Consider the following 20,761-nt stretch of genomic DNA (forward strand, 5'->3'; position numbering starts at 1 on the left):
GTGCCCATGACAGCGATACGCGATCTCCCCGCGCATGCGTAGTGGCGCTCCCGACGCCGCTGCGGGCGGATGGGCGGGGCGGGCGCGCGCTTCAAACCGAGAGGAGGCGGGCGCGGCGCATGCGCAGGGTTGGGGGCTCGCGCGCCATGGCGGCGGGCGGCCGCGGCTGGTTCCGCGCGCTGGCGCTCGGCGTGTCCTTCCTCAAGTGCCTCCTGATCCCCGCATAGTAAGGAGCGGCCCTGGGAATGAGGCGGGAGCGGGTGGCGCTGGGCTGCCCCGAACCCCTGGGGGCGGTGGCCCCTTGTGTTCCCCGGGTTGGTGAGGGGAGCGGGGCGGCGCTGCCTCCGCGGCGTGGCACAGCTTTGCTCTTGTCTTTGGGAGCCCTTCCAGCCCCTCCCGGCTGGCCGTTCGCGTTAGTTTTAAGGCTCAGGTTGTTTAACGTGCTGGAACGTTAGCGCTTCATAATTTTAAAAGTTTTTTTTACCGTGGAAAAAAAAAACCAAACAACAACCAAATTGGTATAAAAAGTCAGTTAAAACCTGGAATTTCGCTTTAATTGTCTGAAAAGGCTAAACTATAAATAGTTCGTGTCCTTTAGCCAGCTATATGAGTGACTTTTTACACGGTCAGATAGTGATAGGACAAGGAGGAACGATTTTAAACTAAAAGAGGAGAGATTTAGGTTAGATGTCAAGAAAATATGCTTCCCTGTGAGGATGGCGAGGCAGTGGCACAGGTTGCCCAGAGCAGCTGCAGCTGCCCTATCCCTGGAAGTGTTCAAGACCGGGTTGGATGGGGCTTTGAGCAATCTGGTCTAGTGGAAGGTTCCCTGCCCATGACAGGGGAGTTGGAACTAGGTGATCTTTAAGGTCCCTTCCAACCCAACACATTCAAGGATTTTCTCATATATCCGTGGCACAAAGTTCATGCAGCATCTTTGCTACTGTTTTGGTTACTTGACCACAGTTGTGCCCTAGAGCTCATCAGTAGAGACTTCCTTTTTACCTGCCTATGGTGAGGTACTCTGAAATGTTTCTCCTTTAAGTGCATGTATGTGACATTTAATATACCCCTTCTGTAGTTATTCCACAGATTTTGAAGTACATAGGAACTGGCTTGCCATCACCCACAACTTACCCCTCTCTCAGTGGTACTACGAGGTAAGTATGTTTGGGGTTTTTCAACTGTGTATGAATTACAGGCACATTGGGTATGTCAGACTTTGTGAATGCTGGAAGAGCTGCTTGGTGGGTGTCATGCAGTGGGACAAAAACATACCAGTCACAATTTGTTGGCCCTGTATAGCATTAGTTTAAAAAAATGAGAGTTCTTTTGGGAAGCTGCAAGTACTTAAGAAGGCAGAATGGCAAGAGCAGTTAAGGCATGTGGGTTATTAGAAAGGCTGTGTAGCACAGGAGCAAGTTGCATGGTAAATTGCTGCTCGCTTCACTCTTGTCCTGGATGATACACAGTTGTCAGAATATAAAATGAATTATGCAAATGGGTATGCACATATGTATGTTATGAAATCAATCACTTTAATAAAGTTTTGAGCCTTTGCTCATGTACTAGTAGTGTGCATTGATTTTTGTCTAGATGAATCCACTTTAAGTTTGTGATAGACTCAACCTATATAATTGGGTTTTAATCTATCTTATAGTATCTTCTGGAGTATAGGGATACATATCATAGACTTTAGTACTCCTCCACTTAAGCATTTGGGACCTGTGTATCCAAGAGTAAACGATTTGTGCAGGTCAGAACTTCATAAGGCTGATCCAGTACTGTAAACCACATTTCTGTGATGCCAGCACGATCCCAGTGCCAGAGAATAGGATGCTTTTTATCAGCATGAGATTAGCATTTGAGAACATGCACACTGAAAAATATACCTCAGCCCAACCTACTCTGTTTCTCCTTCTTCCTCTCCTATTCCCACAGCCAAGGATTGTTCAGAGCATAACAGCTGTCCTTATAGGAAAAGATCACATAATGCCATTTGGTCTTGATAAGGTCATACGAGAGTTAAGACTTATGAATGAGTTATTTTGAGACTGTAGCAAGGCTGATTGTGTTGGTACTTGCTCCAATGTATTCGCTGTGATCTGTTTTATTGAGATTTTTTAATATTGACCCTATTACAGTAAGTTGATTTATAAAGAACAGGCAGGTATATATTGGTTAGGTGCAGATACATAAAATGCTGTTTAATCTTTTCTTACTAATCAGGAGATGTCCTGTCTCTCTACCAGTACTGCAGAAGAACAGCTTAAATCATGCTCAGCACCACAGAGCTGACTACTCACTGTGGAGTAGTTTCCGTTAAATAGAGGCTACTGAGATAAAATGCATCGACTGATTTGCTGTGACCATCTGTACCTGAAGGACTGCAAACAGCATGGGTTGTCTTAAACTGTTTAATCTTCTTTTGTTGTTAGGCAACTTCGGAATGGACCCTGGATTATCCACCGTTCTTTGCCTGGTTTGAATACGCACTCTCGCACATGGCCAAGTACTTCGACCCACAGATGTTGGTTATCGAAAACCTGAATTACACCAGTCCCGCAACCATCTTCTTCCAAAGACTTTCTGTCATTTTTACAGATATCCTCTTCATATATGGAGTTCATGAGTAAGTCTTAACGTTCTAATTTTAGGGACAGTGGGTAGTCTTTAATACGTGCCACAACAAATAACTGTGCGAATGAGCTTGTAAATGCATGGAAATACCGAAGTTGCTTTAACCTATTCAAGGAGAAATTTGGAATACAGTGCTAAACACAATCTAATGTTTTGTTCTGGGAGATGCAGTTTCTATACATGTGGTAGATTTGCGCGCAGTCAGACATTAGCTGCTGTGTGTTATAATTGGTTTTGTTTCTGTCTCTGGGTTCATTTTGTAGGACTTGCAGGACAGCTTGTGTGCTCAGAATAGGCTTTTTTATTGTTATTTTTCTTGCTACTCTACTCTTCTAGAGTAGAAGCATAAAGGAAATTTGTCACAAAATGCAATTTGTCACAAAGTGTCACAAAGTATCACAAAGTTGCTCTGGTGTTTTTGGTATTTTTGATGATAAACTGATTATTCAAAGTCTAATTGAAAAATAATAGGATTGGATACTTCCAGTGTGCCCTGACTTTGTAAAGAAGTATTTATCTGATACCTAAAGAGTAGAGTGGAGGATGTTTTGAGAACTATGTTGTCTACCTTAATGATTTGGCTGTAACAGTCTTCCCTAGTTTTAATCTGTCAGTCAAAATCCAGGTAGAAAATTCTCTGACTGAAGCACTGCTTAAGCCCTTTTATTCACTTTATTTGAAATGAGCTAGCTTTGCATTGTGACTTTTTTTTCTTTTTGTTGTTTTGGCACACAGATATATGAATGTGGGGCTGAAGGCTCAGGACTGGTGTCTGCACGGGATTATTTTGCTAAGAGAGGTGATAGATGTCCCATGCCTGGAAAAATTCAAGGCCAGGTTGGACAGGGCTTTAAGCAACCTGGTCTAGTGGAAGGTGTCCCTGCCCGTGGCAGGGGGTATGGACTACATGACCTTAAAGGTCCCTTCCAACTCAAACCATTTCATGATTCCATATATGAGCTGGCTTTCTTAAAATGGCTCTGCAATAGTATTTCAACACAAATCATCTGTAACTTTTTAATCTGACCTAACCTTGCCTTCCAAAATAATATGAACCATATTACTTCACGCAGAGAAGTAATAGGATTTTTAAACAACAGAGATAACTCATAATATTGAGGGAGGGGGGATGGAAGAAGTTAATGTCTAACCTTAAATACCAGCTTGGTATGTTGTCTCCAGATGTAGCAATACATTGCTCATCCATGATGGCAAGCAGGCTGTGACAGCTTTACACTTAGTGAATGCAGGACTTGAACCTGAGGCTAAGTTAGTTAACATCAGCTTTAGTATGTGGAACACACTACGGCTTTGAAATTGAAAATCCTTCTTTTACTAAACTTTATTCATGACACTGCCCTTGATGAATTTAGAAAGGATTTTATCATTGTCTTCCATCCTAATAAAAGGGCTAACTTCAGATTAAGTGCACCTTTCAGCTCTTTAAACCAACAATGCTTTTGTTGTCTGTTTGAATTAAAACTTCTGTTTCTTCTGCCTTTGTTCAGGTGCTGCAGATGTGTAAATGGAAAACGAGCTGCAAAGGATATCCTGGAAAAACCAGCATTTATTCTTGCTGTTCTGCTCTTGTGGAATTTTGGGTTGTTAATTGTGGATCGTATCCTTTCAAACCATTATGGACTGTTTGTGTTATTTTGTTGGTTTAACAACCTGTTGCAGTGTGTGGTACCAATTCATATTACTGTCACAGCAAATAACACTGCTGGTTTTGTTTCTGAGGTTAGTTGAATAACTTCATGTTTTTATTAGAATTCTTATTTGGCAAAATGAAAATTAGTCAGTTCTTCGTCAGATTTGCCAGAACTGCAGGAGAACCATCCAGTCTGGCAGCAACGTGTCTGTTCCTGTTGGGTGCTCCTCCTCCACCTGCCTACAGAAGTATTAGCAGACAGGCTGTATTTTCTGGGTGTGATTCCAAGTTTGTCCCATGGCAAGGAAAATCTTCAAAGCACTTCAAGTTCAGGCTGTATTCAATTGGCTAATGATATACGGGAATTAGGGAGGCTTTCTAAAAGAAGATATCACAGAATCAAATCATAGAGTTGAGTTGGGTTGGAAGGGACCTTCAAGACCATCTAGTTTCAACACCCATGCCATGGGAAAGGACACCTTCCACTAGACCGGGTTGCTCAAAACCTCATCCAACCTGACCTTGAACACTTCCAGGGATGAGGAATCCACAGCTGCTCTGGGCAACCTACTCCTGTTCTGGTTGCCAGGAACTGTCACCAGAAACTGAGAAATTGACCAGTTTGTTAGGTTAAAAAGTTGACATCACTTTATTCAGTGTAGAGGTATGTGGGGATAGCTCCAGAAAACGTGTATATCAGTTATCAAAACTTTTGACTATTTATACACTTCAGCAAACAAAGGAATTAATGTTCATTGGCTTACAAGTTACGTAGTTCTCTTCATTAATTAGTGTTCTCTCTTCTATTGGTTATTGATTTCTTGCTTCTCATTCTAATTAGTTCACGTTTTCAGTCTTTTTATTATCTTTTTCTCAGATAGGACATCTCTGGGTTTTGTAACATGTCTTTGTGGTTTATAAATTCTGCATTCCTAGTGTTCAGTTCTCAAAAATAAATTTATCTTCCAGGCTTCATTAACTTCCTCCTCCAGAGCCAAACCCTGAACTTTTAATTTGTTATTCTAACACATGGACATTACCCAGAGCTTGCCCATCAACCATTATCTATTTCATCAGTTAAATCTCTTCTCAACGTTTTCTCCAACTGCTGCATAGGCTCCTTTTTTAAGAAATATAACTTATTTGGTAACATTAGTGCTTAAAAATTTAAGTGGAGATTTAACCTGGTTGTGGTTTGTCTTATATAAGTTGCATAATACATATGTAGATTGTTGTGTTTCATTTCATTAAGGTAATGTGCTAGCATTAGTAGATTTTGTGTCTAAGAGTACTAACAGTTAATGTTAAATAATAATTTAGCGTGGTGTGCATTTAAGATTGCTTTCTTGATTTAAATTCTATTTTAATTTGAATTTATTGTTCAGAACGTTGAGTCTTCCCCAGAAAACATAATAGTAAAGAAACCTTGCTTTGTTCCTTTCTTGACTCAAGTTCAGATATTCACTTCCAGTACAATGGCTTTCTGTTTGGACTGATGCTTCTTTCTGTTGCTCGTCTGTGTCAGGTAAACTCAAGTGACTCTCATCTATTTGTTGCCATATGTGTTGCCATTTAGGTGCATCAGTTCACTTCACTGAGCTGCCCATGTTGAAGGCAGTGGTAGTGGCTTGATGTTGAGGTGTGCAAAGCTGGATGTCTAATTATTTGTTGAGTTTCGGAGGGAGGAGGAGAACTTGAAACTCACCATAATTGCTTGCTAATGCTGCAGCATTGCAGTCCCCACTGAGAAAACTAAATTCTGTATTATAGCTGAGCAATGTGACATCATTTCTTGCCATCCTCTTCCAAATCACCAGTCCTTAGAAAACATACTTCTGAAGCTGTGGGGAAGGGAGGCATGTCCCAGTTGTCCAAGTATGGTGTGACACGGTAGTTTCCTTCTCCATACCTTTTGTGCATGATACTACTGAGTTTGTAATTTGAAGTAAATACTTGGGGTTTTTTTAATGCCTGTAATAACTGTACCATCACTGTAGGAGTACAACAGGGGACCATTAAGAGTTAGTACAGAGTACAGGAAAAAGAGCTTGGGTTTTGTTTTTCTTTTAGAAAAGGTATTTGGAGGGCGCTCTTCTTTTTGCTGTTCTTCTGCATTTCAAACACATCTACTTGTACGTGGCCCCAGCATATGGCATTTATTTGTTACGATCCTATTGTTTTACTGCAAATAATGCAGGTAAGATGGGGTTTTCCTCACTGGCTTTTGGGGATTGGGTAATCAGTGCAACTAGGGGAACACTCAAGATATGCAGATGCAGTTGGAACAAAATGGCTGTGTGTCAAACAAAATTCTCCTTGAGAGCAGAATTGACAGGATCTTGCAAGATCTTTGAAATACATTTGTTTCTGTACAATTCCTGTTACTTTGAGTCCTTTGTTAAGTTCTTTGTTAAGAAGAACAAGCATGAACAAACTGCAGGTGGCAGTTGGAGGCCATAAGAACTGTTATGGATATGAAACAATTAGATAGCATCAGAAACCATTTCAAAGTCCTTCTTTGAGTTTCTCTCCACTTTTTAGCACTAAAGCATGCCTGATACTCCTCATGTGAACAGGGAAGATAAATTTGGAAAACACCGAAAGATTGCAGCTCCTGCATTCTACAGTGTGGAAAAAGATAAATGTCAGCTGACTGTTGAAGGAAGCAACTGAATGTATTGCCGTAAAAGGCTGTGTGCCCCTTCTAAAATAGGTGCTATCAATTCTCTGTCAGTGTGGAATGCTTTGTCTCCCTTTCCACTTCCCACAGTAACTGTTTTCGTAATCTATTTGTTTCTTGTAGATGGATCCCTGAAGTGGAGAAGTTTCAGCTTCCTTCATGTAACTCTTCTGGGACTGATTGTCTGTCTTGTTTCTGCTCTGTCTTTGGGACCCTTCCTAGTATTGGTAATAACCCCTTTTTCACATGTTATTCCCCAGACCTGTTAAAAAATTGCCTTATAAAAATACCATGTCTTGTCTAAAGAGGTCGTTTCTTTCTTCTGTTTTCTGTAGGGCCAGCTGCCTCAAGTCATTTCACGACTTTTTCCTTTCAGGCGAGGCCTCTGCCATGCCTATTGGGCCCCGAACTTCTGGGCTTTGTACAATGCCATGGATAAAGCACTAACAATTCTTGGTCAGTATGCTGATCTTGCTGCTTGGTGCCCATTTGCTGATAGAGCTCTCTGGATTTTAGTCTGCCCCGTTTGAAATGCATGTAGTAAGTTACGTTTTCAGATTGCTGTAAATCATCTGATTGTCCACGTAATGCAATGTGTAAGTTCTCAGCAGTAGGTCAGAGATCAATCACTTCCCTCTGCTATCCTTTAAAAAAAGAAAAGACTTGCCCGTGTACGTAGTTCAGCTACTTCATTTTCTTTACTGGCACTTCTCAGTTTGTGCTTCTTTATGTTTTGTTTTTAGGTTTAAAGTGCAATTTTCTTGATCACACAAAAATCCCTAAAGCCTCCATGACAGGAGGGCTGGTTCAAGAATTTCAGCACACTGTCCTCCCTTCAGTGACTCCACTGGCAACATTAATCTGTACTTTCATAGCTATATTGGTAAGAAAAATTAATATTTTTTTGAAACTTCATATGTTTTGTCCCTATTGGGTTTTAATTGATTAGTGTACACAGGAATTTTAATTCTAGGGCAACAAATATGTTTTCCTTAAAAAAAAAAAAATAAAACCAGTTGTTAGAATAAATTTGGACTTAATATCTTTCTTGATACACAATAAAACTTTCTTTGAATATAAACTTACATTTATGGCCCCTGTCAATGGTTAAAAGAGTGTTAAAAGCAAACTTGGATCAAAACCAGTCTGTGTGCTGAGCTAGAAGTAACCTTTTGTGGTAGAAGGTAGCTGACGTGGGTGGAGTTCTGATGGAGCTGTTTGAGCAGCTTACAGTGTTCCTAACAGCATGAGCCACAGGTAAATGTAGTGATCTTCACATGGCAAGCACAGAATGAGAGGTTCAGTAAGGAATTACCCAGATACACAGTCCTTTTCACTTTAATGAGTAACTAGCCTTTAATGAGAAATCTTTGATAAAATGTATTTAGTGACTTAGATTGAAAGACAGTTCTTGCATGCAAATGGCAGGGAGTTGGCTGTGGTCTTTCAGTCTACTTTCCCCTCCTGTTATTTCGACAGAATTCCTTCAGGCTCTGCTCATACACCCAAATAGATCTGGTTCCTCCAGTGCTATATAATGCTTGTGCCACACAAGCACAACCTGAGTGCAGTGGGGTGTATTAACATTGAAAAATCTCTTTGGACGATGGCTTGTGTTTGGGATTGCCAAACTTTTCACTGAAGTCCTGTTTTTGCCTGTTGTTTCTAGCCCTCTGTTTTCTGTCTTTGGTTTAAACCTCAAGGGCCCAGAGGCTTTCTGCAGTGCCTTGTTCTTTGTGCGCTGAGCTCCTTCATGTTTGGCTGGCACGTGCATGAAAAAGCAATACTCCTTGCTATTCTGCCTTTAAGGTAAGTGAGTTTTGTACACAGTAGTTGGCCAAAGTGGACCTGCAGCCACTTGTTAAGGAATCCTCCAAGGGGATCACTTTGTTTTCAGTATATTTCAGAAGATGAACGTGTTTATAGAATGCCTTAAGCTGGAACAGTGTAGTGCATTTAAAGTAAATTAATTTCAGGCACAGATCAAACCTTGATGAGTGCTGTGGTTCATGTTCTAAAATACTGGATGAATTGGTCAGCAACCAGCTGAGGAAAGGGATCTTCTGCACTGTGCTTGACAAGAATAATACACAGTTTCTACCAAAAGAACTTTATGCCTGCCTAGGGTAGAAGTAGGCTGTAGTTCATAAACTGCCTGACCAGTGTTGCTCCAAACTGTATCTTCCTCCCTCAGAGATTTAGTGATGTTTAAGCTCTTGTTTTCTGTCAGGCCTTGCCAGTAGTTTTGTTCAGTGGGTGTGTGGTTTTCTGGGGGAGGGCTTCCTGGACAATTTTTCTCCTGTGTTTTTATTTCTGGGGCCATGTAGTTTGGAAGCAGGAGACTTCATCACAGGTCTAGTGTTTGGAGGGACTGTGGTACCCTGAAGCTATTTCACCTGTTCTTCACTCTCTTGTGAATTGTGTAGTGCTCTGCTGAAATTAAGTTTCTTTACTAAAAGACAAAAACATAACAAATTCTTGTCATTTTTTAGCTTGTTGTCTATTCAGAGAGCCAAGGATGCTGGCATCTACTTGATTCTGACAACAACAGGGCATTTCTCACTTTTTCCATTGTTGTTCACTCCACCAGGTAAAGTGTCCTTCTTTCTGTGGTTTCCTCTTACTACTTTGGGTTTTTTTTCCAGAGATGTCATGCAGGTAATGGGTTTGGATTAATTTATATAATACCTTGAAAGTTGCAAGGAGGCTGTATGTCAGCCTGTTTCCATAAATGCAAACTCTCCAACTAGTGAAAAGAATCATTGGGTTAAAAAGCTGTATAGGCCTCAAGTTGAAATAGGGATGAGAAGCTGTCAGTCAATATTTGTTATCCCTTGCTCTGCCACAGTTCCAGAAACTTCCCGTTGTCATAACCCTGTCAGGCAAAACTGATGAAGACAATTTGAAACTACAGCCCTGGCAGGCTGTTTTCCAGCTGACTGCTTCCTTATGCTGCCAGTACTGTGCTTAAATTAAAAAAATCATGTAGTAGCATCAGTTAAGTCAGTGTGTGCAGGGACAGATGTGTCTTTGTGACCAAAACCTGTTTGTTCCTTCGTTCACCTCCTACCTTTTCAGTTTATCAGGGGCCTGTTTGCTTTTCTCAAACTCCAGGCCATGGTGGTTACGACAACACTGTAACACTGAATTGATTGTCATCCTTCTGAGAGAGTTCAAATCCAGGCAGTCACAATCTTTTGGTCTGACAGTGCTGCTTATTTGTGACAGCTGCTGCCTTCAGAAATAAGAAACTTCCTCTGCCTTCTCTATTAGTTAATTTTTATCTCGTGTGCGACATAGAGCTCAATAGTGTTGATTTGCCTGTCATTTTTGCTTTAATCACTTCCCAGTGATTTGTGATTTCTTTTGAATAGGGAAATGTTATTTGCAGTGCTATCACAAATTGTAATTATAATTATTGTGTTCAGTATGTTTATAGATAATTGAAGTAAGTATATTGCAAATGCTTGGCATTTGCTGTAGTAAACATCTATGCTTATTTTTAGTATCCTGAGTAGTAAAACATGTAGGTATGGAGAAAATAAACTTGGACAATGCAAGTGTGACTAGTAGGATTTAAAGATACTGCAGTTCATATGGCAAAAAGTTTTCATAATTAATTTTAAAAGTCCCTAATGTTCTTTGCTTTTCAGAACTTCCACTTAAAATACTGCTTATGCTGCTGTTTACTGTTTATAGCTTCTCTTCATTGAAATCTCTGTTCAGGTAATTAAAGAAACTTCATTCTCAATGCCAGGAACAACAGCATTTCTTTGGGCACTGGAAACAGTCTTGTCTTAAGGGGGGCAAACAGCACAGAAAACCGATGCTGAAGTATCAGGTTGAAGTGTTACTAGTCAAAAGATGCTGCTGCAGCACTTCTCAGGAGGCAGTGCTTTAGTTAGGATTATTACAACACATCCTGGTTATGTTTGAGTTGTGACAGCTGCCCAGTTAGTCCCAGCAGGCTGTAGATCCCCACCTGCCTGATACCCTGTTAAAGCATGGAGTTGTGATGCTGTATCCGGTGAGGATTTAATTCAGTCTCGGAGCACTTATTACAGTGAGTTATCTGGAGATTGTTTATCTTACTCTGCTCTGGTTTTTTACAGTAGTAGTATTTTAATGTGTGGAAGGGACAGGTTATAAATAATGTACATTACAAGCTGTGATTTGTCAACCAAACTGCAAACATTTGGCTACCAGAACATGTAATTGTCCAAATCATCCTGTGTAGTTTTACAGCCTATTGATCTCTTACCTACTTGACCAAAGGTACTGCTTATCCTTACAACCCCTGTAGTCTCCACTTCCCTGTTTCTCAGACTTTTTTCAGGGCAAAACCAAGCTGTAATGAAGAATGTCAAAAGGGCTGTAAACATGTGTTCAGTACTTCAAGCACCTGTTTTTTGTAGGTGGGTTTTTTTGGACCAGACTGCTTTTTCCCCCTTAGTATTTAAGAATTCAATCATTCTGTCTCAAGAACTCTAACTAAAAAAGCTCTGTAGGAGCTTAGCTTTTGTCTAGAGACGGGGCTTTTGCAAGTTTCTTGTTCCTAACTTGCCAAAACGAACAAATTCCTGTCAGAACTTGAAATTCCCTGTAAGCTACCTGCAGTCAAAACCCTACCACCGATGTCCTTTGCCAGAGAGATTGGCTAGACAGTACATCCTACAGAAAGCTTGGGGGAAGAAGTTGAAATAAGTGTGACATTTCCCGTCTTCGGATATAGAACAACTTTGGTGGAACAAGTGTGTGTGTGAAGGTCTGTTCAGTTGTTCACTGAAAGGAGGTGAGGTGAAATACAGCAGCTGATAAGGTTTCTCCTTAGATTCCAAGGCATCTTGGAACTTGGTGTAAAAGCCACATGATAAGGAAATTAGCTGTAGTCTTGGCTATCATGCTGGGGTTCTTTGTTTTGATTTGTTTTTCTGAAACTTTTTAAATTGTTATTTAAAGCCTTGTTGTGAACTACTAGATATTCTTTGCTCTGGTCACCAGTGATAGCTGAAAAACAGAATTGTTATTTTCAGTTAACATCCTGTATTTTAACGCTACCTCTTTTTTAATTCCTCTGACAGGAGAGAGAAGCCTCTCCTTAACTGGCTTGAAACAATCTACCTCATCCAGCTCGTGCCTTTGGAAATCTTCTGTGAAATTATATTTCCCCTGACCCCCTGGAAATGGCACTTCCCTTTTGTCCCTCTGTTGCTGACCTCTGTATACTGTGCCCTGGGCATCACATACGCTTGGCTCAAACTCTACGTCTCTGTCTTGACTGAGAGAATTCCTGTCAGACAAAAGGCCGAGTAAAGCCACAGTGCTGGGACCAGTCCCAGGATATCCCTTTGAGGGGATTACTGGCACAGTTGTATGTCACAAGGACATACAACTCTGGATAAGACACAGTGTATGTGTACCATCGCCACGTGGGGAGGTTTTCTTCCAGCACTCCTGTACTGCCCAACGAGGATACCTCTGATCAGAAGCACAGTTACTCACAGTAGTGTGGAGGGCTGTGGATAAACTGTGAAGCTCAACAAGGTCCAGACTTCTGTCCCAAGGAAAACCTGCCTGATTCTCCCATTACTGTTTGTATTTGAATAAAAGTTGTTGTGTCAAATTAGAAGGGATGATTGCTGTGTAGGAGAGCGTTGTCACTGTGTTCTGTGGAACTTGTAAATTAAAAACTTGACATTTTTTCTTTGAGCATTTCTTGCAATTTTTTCAGCTCACATCTAAGCCCTGCTTTTGAGGGACACCTGCACAAGTAAGGATGTAGTGTCTAGCTGGAAACTTTGTCAAAATCTTGAACACTCAAATATCAAGTTTTAATATGTCCATATCCCACTGACCTCCTTGTTTCATAGATACTCTTCAAAGAGGCTTTAATATTCTTCTGATACTTATTTGTGTAGCCCAGATGACCAATTGAGGCTTGGGACTGAAATGAAGAATTTTTTTTTTAATACCATTAAATCTACCCTATAATGTGGCTGCATAATGGTATTTATTTGTAATTAATGTAAAAGTCTGCAACTGTAACAAAAGATCAAGTGTCCACAGTTCCTCTAGAAAGTTAAAAAAAAGGTATATTGTATTCTGCCTCTGTGGAATCATGTACTCTGAAAGGTAAGTTATTTCTGTGGTAAATAATTGTACTTTTTAAACCCTATATAACCATCCCTAAAAGATGTTGCTCTAGAGATTGGGGTCTGGTTTGGATTCCAGTGCTGACATGAAATGGGAGGTGAAGGGATGGATTTGTTTTGGTTTGGTTTTTCAAGTAGTTTTTGAACTTTCTTCCATGTTAGTTGAAGAACCGGACCCTTTGGAGAGGATAGTCCAGGGGATAGTTATGCTTTTTGAGTTCTTTGAATATTTCAGATGTTAAGAGTGGGGCTCTTGTTAGGACAGCAGGTTGAGTAGTTGCTGTGGCCATTTCTGTAACCAAAGAGCTTGTGCATTTAAACTTTTCACAGTCCATGAGCTTGTATTCATACCTTTTCACTCTGTTTTTCATTACTTTCTCATAGTTTCTGCTTTTTTTACACCTCAGCAGCTTTGCCATACTCTTTTTAGCTGCTGTGGCTGCCGTTGATGCCACGGTGCTTCTTACCACCTGTATTTTACTGCTGGTCTAGGCCTCAAAGCTCTGCACAGGGTAAAGCATCCACAGTGCTTGTGTTTGTCTGCGTGGAGGTGCTGTCCTGTGTAGGGAAACAATAATATTTAAAAAACCAACCAAACAAACAAACAACAAAACAAACAAAACAAAACAAACAAAAAACAAAAACAAAAAACCACAAAAAACGTGGCTCTTCTGCAGCAGCACCTTTGCAAGTCCGGCCTAACTCCTTCCAGAACAGATTGCCCAGGGAAGCTGTGGTTGCCCCATCCCTGGAAGTGTCAAAGGCCAGTTTGGACAGAGCTCTGAGGAGCCTGGTCTAGTGGAAGGTATCCCTGCACATGGCAGAAGGTTGTAATGAGATGATCTTTAAGGTCCCTTCCAACCCAAACTATTCTGTGAAATTCAGCCTGGGGCAGTGACTTAAGTGACCACCTATGGCCATTCTGTAATTCCTGCTTCAACTTAAGCATCTCCCACTGGGGAGCAGTGACTGCCCAACCTCCTCCTGTGTGGAGAAAAGCTAAATAATACCTTTTTAGGGAAGAGGCTGAGAAGCCTTTAGGACCGGTGGTGTCTTTTTAATGCAAGGGGTTTTTTAATGGTTCCATCAATCCTGCTATGGTGGCAAGTGATTTAATGTGGTTTCGTAATAATTAAAAAGGTAAAAACTAACAATATGGAGTAGGTCTCAGTATTTAATCTGTCGGCAGGACGACCTCTGAAAATTAATGGGCTTCGATTTTAGTGCTTTATTAATCCCCTAATTTACTTACCGACCGGCCTCCCTGGCCCTCCAGAGGCAGCGGGGCCGCCTCACCCAGTGGGCTCGGGGCTGCGGGAACCGCCCCCCCCCCGACCCCTGCTAGAGCCGCTCAGCCTCGGGTAGGGGTGGGTAGGTGGGTCTGTGGGCCGGGGGGGTTGGATTTGGGGGTTTTTTTTGGCGAAATAACCAAAATCAGGGGAAAGCAGCGGAACGCGGGAGCGGGACGCGGGCGGGCGGCGGAAGGTGCAGCCGGCGCTCCGCTCCGCCGAGTCACCTTGGGCGGGCCGCAGCCATGGTGTTCCTGCCCGACGAGTCGCGGTCGCTGCCGCCGCCGCCGCTGTTCAACAGATGCTCGGTCTGGCTGGGCTTCGTGGGGTGGATGACTGCGCTGCTGGACAACACCTTCAACCAGCGCCCCGTCCTCCGAGCCGGTGCGAGGAGACAAGGGCGAGCCTGAGGCGAGGGGGAAACGGGGCGGGGGGGGGGTGGCTGAAGTGAGAGGCTGGGGAAGGGGTTTTGTGGGATTTGGGGTCACTCTGAGGGATAAATGCAGGTGGAGGAGGGGAAACTGCCAGGAGTGAGGGGCTGGAAGGGGTAGGGGCGCTGCAGAAGTGAGTGTGTGGGATTTGGGGTGACCTTGAGGCTTATAGGGGCGGGAGTGAAGGGGAGGGGGCCCTGAGGGGGATATAAGGAGGGATATAGTGAGGGATACGGGGGCTGGGGGTGGGATAGAGGGAGAATGTGGGGCTTGGAAAGTGCTGTGTGGGATTTGGGGTCACTGTGAGGGATAAATGAAGGGGGAGGAGGGGAAACTGCTGGGAGTGAGGGGCTGGAGGGGGCTGCGGGAGCGGGTGTGGGAAATTTGGGGTGACCGTGAGGAATACTGGGGCTGGGGGAGGGAGACCTGAGGTGAGAGGATGGAGAGATAGAGCAGATTTGGAGGGCTGGGGAAGGGGGTATGTGGGATTTGGAGTGACCTTGAGGGTTGAAGGGGAGGGGGCCCTGAGATGAGGGAGTATGTGGGGCTGGTGAATGGAATGTGTGGGATTTGGGGTCAGTCTGAGGGATAAATGGGGAGGGAAGGTGAGGGAACCCTGAGTGAGGAGTGATGGGAGGGTTGGAGGGGAATGGGGTGCTCTGTTGTGATTTTGGCTGTCTCTGTGAGGGGATGGGAGTGAAGGAGTGGGAGCCCTGAAATGAGGGGTCTCTTGGCCGGGGAGGATTGGAGGTAATTGGAGGGGGCTGAGTAGGGGACGTGGTATGAGTGTGGAGGGGATTTGAGGTGACTCTCTGAGGGATATGGAGGGCAGGAACGGGAAGGAGCCCTGAGGAAAGGGGTCCTCCGGGGGTCTGGCAGGGGCTGTGGGAGGTGTGGGTGTGTAGAGACCTTCACTGGGGGAAAGCAGGGAGGGAGGTGCTGGGGCATGAGGGACCCGGGGAAAGCAGAGGGCTACCTGAGGCCCCCAGGGAGAGGAGCTGGGACAGGGGGACATGGACATTCCTCTTCCTGCTGCAGGTGTTCACCGCCAGGTCCTGTTCACCACTGTGGGGTGGTTTGTTGGCTACTACCTGGCGAAACGTACAGATTACATCTATGCCAAAAGGGACAGAGAGCTGTTGGAGTACGTCAGGCATCACCCAGAAGACTTTAAGGTGGCAGGTACGATGAGTTGGTTTTTTAAATGAGACTTCAGCCTGCCTTATGTTCCAGTTAACAAGTGCTGGAAAACTTGTGTAAAGATATTGCTGGGCTAAGTCTCTCCTGCTTATTCACAATCTAAATTGCAACAGTATTAAGGATTTTATGATATGAAAATAGATATTTTTATTGAGCTGTTGATCTGCCTTGACGACCACCTCTTCCTCTTAAAAGCTTATTTTAATATAGAAATAGCAGAACAAAAAGAAAATAAGAATAGACCAAACTTGTACCACTGAAGAAGAAATAAAGTAATGGAAATTAGAAATCTCAGGTCTTATTCTTGTAACATCACAATTGTACTGTTTATTCTACAAAATGCCCATGCATGTAGATTCAGAAATTGCGTGATGAATATTCAGAAAACAACCAGAGCAGGTGAAAAAAGAGTAAATAGAAATGGTAGGAAGCCTGAAGTGCTGTTGGCTTAGAGCTGTGGTGAAGAACAGCAGTTTTTTACTAAATGTAGTCACTGAGCCCAAAGAGGCCGCGGCAAATTTTGGAAAATGAAAACTGTCCATTTTCTGACACAATACAGTTAGGTGACTCTGGCTGTTGGATTGTGGTCTGCATCGTGCCATGTTGGAAAGAGTATGTACAAATAAAAAAGTGTTAATATGGAGATCCCTTTGCAGGGATCTGTGGAGAGCCCTATGGGAAAGAAGTTATGCATTTAATTAAAACAGCAAGCTGGTGATTCACTGTTAGTAGCAAAAATCAGATTTTTGGTGGCTTCGTTAACCTTAAGATTTTAATATAAAACATCTTCCAGATTGATCTCAAATGCTGATTAGGTTTTCCCACCTTATACAGAAAAGAAAAGAATAGGAGACCTTTTGGAGGATTTCTACCCAGTCCGCTGAGGATTTCTCCAGCGGTGACACATCACAGGATGAATTAATGCCACACCAGGAACGTCGGCAACGTGGCTGCAACTGTTGAACCGTCCATGGCTTGGAAAGTGAAGCTTTATTCGCTTTCATGTAATAAAAGCCTGATTAAATACTTTGTGTTTAATTATTTGTTCTTCTGTTCTGTTGAAGTGTGTCAATACGTGGGTAACTGATATTTGTAACAGGATAATAACTTTGATTTATCTCTTTTTCAGTTGTTCTAATTGTGGGAGTGGGAGATTGTTCACGCAGCATATACTTTAAAAAACCCAGAGTGTAGTTGTGTAAGTTCCTCTTTATTTCTAAGTGGCATTTCTCCTGACCCTTGAGCATGCCCTTGACCAACCTGAGCAGGTGCTGCAGCCAAAGTCTTGCTGTGAAATTAGTTCTGAACAGCTAACAAAAATATATGTGCTTCCTAATTAATTCCCTCTCTATATTTTGCATTCTTATGTTGCTTTTTCTTTGATGGCAATGAGGATCCAACCTTTCTGCCTTCTCACTTGGTTGTTGGCTCCTAAATCCACATACTGAACAGAAACGTTCCAGATGGGCTGTGGATCTGCAGCTCTTACGAATGTCACTGCAGGGTGCTTGGCACCTCTGGGGTTAAAACACTTCCAGTTGAGGCTGTTCCAGTTGTGACAGTTTTTTATCTAATTACCTTTTTTTGCTGGGTTTTGCCCTGCTTCCTCCTGCACTGCCTCTGTCCCTGTGCATGTTTTGTGAGACTTCCTGCTCTGTGCAGTGTCTCAAAGCTCTTTCTCGAGCACCTCTTCCCTGGGGAGGCCTCTCGCCGTGCCCTGGGTGCTGTTCCCTCACCCCTGCTTCCCACCAGTGCTGTATAGAGGGATGGGATAGTTGGATACCTTCCAGGGTTTGATTCTGCTCTCAGGTGATGTTCCAGCAGAACTTGAGAGCTCCTTGGATTGACTGGTGGAAGTGATTGCACCAGCATAGCTGTTTGCAGCCACTGCTGCAGCTGCTGCCTACCCTGGCTCTGCCCACACCTTGTGGGCCCTCCTCGCCCAGAGGGACTGGGATGAGTGTTCCCCTGAGCTGGAAGATGTCTCTGCTGAAAGCTCATTACATTAAAAAGGGAAATGACAATCAGATGGATTAAATCACGGATTCATAGAATGGGTAAGATGGGAAGGGACCACTGAAGGTCATCTTGTCCAACCTCCCTGCTCAAGCAGGGTCCCCTAGAGCATATTACGCAGGATTCTGTCCAGACATGTCTCCAGGGAAGGAGACCCACAACTTCTCTGGGCAACCTGTTCCAGTGGTCAGTCATCTACACAGTAAAGAAGTTCTTCCTCATGTTAAGGTAGAACTTCCTGTGCATCGGTTTCTGTCCATTGCCTTTTGTCCTACTGCTCAGCACCACAGAGAAGAGACTGGATCCATCCTATTGGCACCTCCATTCAGACACTTATATACATAGATGAGAATCCCTCTAGGTCATCTCTCTCAAGGGTAAACAGGCCCAGCTCACTCAGCCTTTCCTCATAAGAGATGCTGCAGGCTCTTAATCATCTTTGTCACCCTCTGCTGGACCTGCTCCTGGAGCTCCATGACTCTCTTGTGTTGGAAACAGTGCACCAGGTGAGGCCTCACCAGGGCTGAGCAGAAGGGAAGGATCCCCTCCCTCCACTGTCTTTCCCCTGAGGACACCTTGCTGGCTCACAGCCAACTCAGCTGACAGCAGAGCCAGACCTGGGGGGCCCAAGTGTGAATTTGTGAGGTTCTTTCCTCCAGCATCTCCCTGAGCAGGCAATAGGCAGCAGCAGGAGGTACAGCCGAGACCAGAGCACCCCAAATTGAAAGGCAGGGGTGTGCAGATGGGAAACCTGCCCTGCGGGAGGGGTGGGGATGCTGGCAGCCCCCTATCCATGGGGGTGGGTAGTTGTGTGATTAGGACTTCTTGGGCCTGGTTAGAGAAGGGAATTTGGGGTTTCTTGTTCTTTTGACATTTTGGGTCAAAGCTGTACTTTCTCTCTTGTCTTCCTGACACTGAGCCTCTGTGCCCAGGTCACTGCTCTCTGCTGGCTTTGATGCCCCTTAACAGATTTAAAGGAAGTGCTGCCATCCTGATTTGCTTCAACGATATGAACAGAAAACATATTTCCCCGTGGTGGATGGCAACAGTGCGGGTGCCCCGGGAGCCTGCCCAGGGCAGCGCAGAGCCAGCACCCCCGGCCAGGCCAGAGACGACCTGATCTGCCCCGTCTGCCAAGGTCCCGCTGGGACCAGCGCTGGGTTTTTCCAGGACAAAGACCTTTCCTGTGGCCATCTAACATCTCTTATCAGCTGTGGCCAGCAGGGGTGTTCAGCAGCAGCAGGGCATCGTGAGGGCTTGACGCATCCCTGGAGCAGTGTGACGCAATGCCCTGCAATCCCAGCAGGCAGAAGGTTCCTGTGACACACCGGGGTCAGGGCCAGCTGGACAGACAGTGGCTCTTAGAGACAGACCCACAAGTCCTGGGGGGTTGCAAGTGGCGCAGAAGACGTCAGCAAGCCCTTCCAGCTGTGCCAGGACACAGACCTTTTCTGGGAACATCTTGCGTCTGTCATTGGTCGTGTTCAACAGTGATGGGGAGTGCTTCATCCTATTCCTGGTATGACACTTCACTGGAGCACCACGAGCCTCTCCAGCTGCTGAGCATGCTGCCTGAGCCCAAAGCCACTGCTGGAGGTGACTGCAGGCCTTCCTCGCTGTGGCACTGTTGTGGTTTAACCCCAGCCAGGCACCAGAACCACCAAGAGCTGCTCACTCACCCCACTACGAGTGGGATGAGGGTGAAAGTGAGAAAACACATGGATTGACATAAAGGCAGTTTAATAGGGAAAGCAAAAGCCATCCTGCAAACACAGCAAAACAAGAAATTCATTCACCACTTCCCATGGGCAGGCAGGGATTTAGCCATCTCCAGGACAGCAGAGCTCCATCACAGGTAAAAGTGACCTGTAAAGACAAACACAATCACTCCAAAAATCCCCCCTTTCTTTCTTCCTCCTCCCGCTTTACATACCGAGCACGATGTCATATGGTATGGAATATCCATTGGGTCAGCTGGGATCACCACACAACTGTCCCTGTTGTGTCTTCTCCCAGATTCCCATGCACCTCCAGCCTCCTCATCAGCATGGCAGTACAAAATACGGAAAAGGCCTGGGCGCTGTGCAAGCAATGTCAGCGATAACAATTGTTGTATTATCAACTGTGTGTTCAACACAAATCCAAAACATAGTTCCATACCAACTACGGTGAAGAAAATTAACTCTACCCCAGCAAAACCAGCACAACTGGCCTTGTTCTCCAGGAGACACAGATCCCCACACTTGAGCTCCAGACAGGTAGACCACCAGAGGGACATAGCATCCTTTGTTGGCCTCCTCTCACTGGGAACCAGTGTCCATCCATTCCTTATGGTTCAACATCCGGCTCTGCAATCATCCTGGGGGCAGAGGAACTCCAAAGGCAGTGCTCCATCATGCCCCACCTGGAGGTGGCATTGCAGTGGGAATGGCCTAGGTCTCTCCCAGTATCCCCCTCATGCTCTGTTTTCTCTTGATAAGAGAAGGATACAACTTTGCCCAGGCTGAGGAGGAACACAGTGGGGCAGATCTGCTCTGAAATCCTGATGCTGACTAGAGGGAGTTGTGTTTGGTGCCTTTTGATGAATGTGGCAAGTGGCACCTGCTTCTGCAGAAAAGCAGGACTTTGGGTAGGTAGTGCAGTTAGCAACTTGGGTGTCTGGGGCCAAAGGCCTGGGGTTCGGGCAAGCCTCCCTGCAACCC

General features: G+C 44.2%; 2 protein-coding genes across 2 annotated transcripts; both read left to right on the forward strand.

The window, feature by feature from the left end:
* The first annotated feature begins 138 nt into the window (after nt 1–138).
* On the forward strand, nt 139–12,680 carry ALG8 (ALG8, alpha-1,3-glucosyltransferase). Its single transcript, XM_027666209.1, has 13 exons — nt 139–226; nt 1,082–1,160; nt 2,439–2,632; nt 4,149–4,258; nt 5,749–5,816; nt 6,362–6,488; nt 7,095–7,198; nt 7,307–7,427; nt 7,715–7,854; nt 8,641–8,780; nt 9,464–9,561; nt 10,625–10,697; nt 12,053–12,680. The coding sequence occupies exons 1-13, from the start codon at nt 147–149 to the stop codon at nt 12,282–12,284; spliced, it is 1,566 nt and encodes a 521-aa protein (XP_027522010.1). The 5' UTR covers nt 139–146; the 3' UTR covers nt 12,285–12,680.
* A 1,889-nt stretch (nt 12,681–14,569) lies between these two features.
* LOC113958424 (NADH dehydrogenase [ubiquinone] 1 subunit C2-like) lies at nt 14,570–17,081 on the forward strand. Its single transcript, XM_027666697.1, has 3 exons — nt 14,570–14,796; nt 15,882–16,025; nt 16,878–17,081. Exons 1-3 carry the CDS (start codon nt 14,658–14,660, stop codon nt 16,925–16,927), a joined length of 333 nt encoding a protein of 110 aa, XP_027522498.1. The 5' UTR covers nt 14,570–14,657; the 3' UTR covers nt 16,928–17,081.
* Nucleotides 17,082–20,761: the final 3,680 nt, after the last annotated feature.

Source organism: Corapipo altera, unplaced genomic scaffold (assembly GCF_003945725.1).
Source record: "Corapipo altera isolate COAL_440 unplaced genomic scaffold, ASM394572v1 0, whole genome shotgun sequence".
NCBI classification, from domain to species: Eukaryota; Metazoa; Chordata; class Aves; order Passeriformes; family Pipridae; genus Corapipo; species Corapipo altera.

Excerpts from the sequence above, each read along its gene's own strand:
- LOC113958424 (XM_027666697.1), top strand. The coding sequence starts at position 14,658 with ATGGTGTTCCTGCCCGACGAGTCGCGGTCGCTGCCGCCGCCGCCGCTG. Across the intron at positions 14,797-15,881 it reads GCGCCCCGTCCTCCGAGCCG|GTGTTCACCGCCAGGTCCTG; the intron begins GTGCGAGGAGAC and ends TTCCTGCTGCAG. Across the intron at positions 16,026-16,877 it reads AGAAGACTTTAAGGTGGCAG|AAAAGAAAAGAATAGGAGAC; the intron begins GTACGATGAGTT and ends CACCTTATACAG.
- ALG8 (XM_027666209.1), top strand. The coding sequence starts at position 147 with ATGGCGGCGGGCGGCCGCGGCTGGTTCCGCGCGCTGGCGCTCGGCGTG. Across the intron at positions 5,817-6,361 it reads CTGTTGCTCGTCTGTGTCAG|AAAAGGTATTTGGAGGGCGC; the intron begins GTAAACTCAAGT and ends TTTTTCTTTTAG. Across the intron at positions 7,428-7,714 it reads TAAAGCACTAACAATTCTTG|GTTTAAAGTGCAATTTTCTT; the intron begins GTCAGTATGCTG and ends TTTTGTTTTTAG.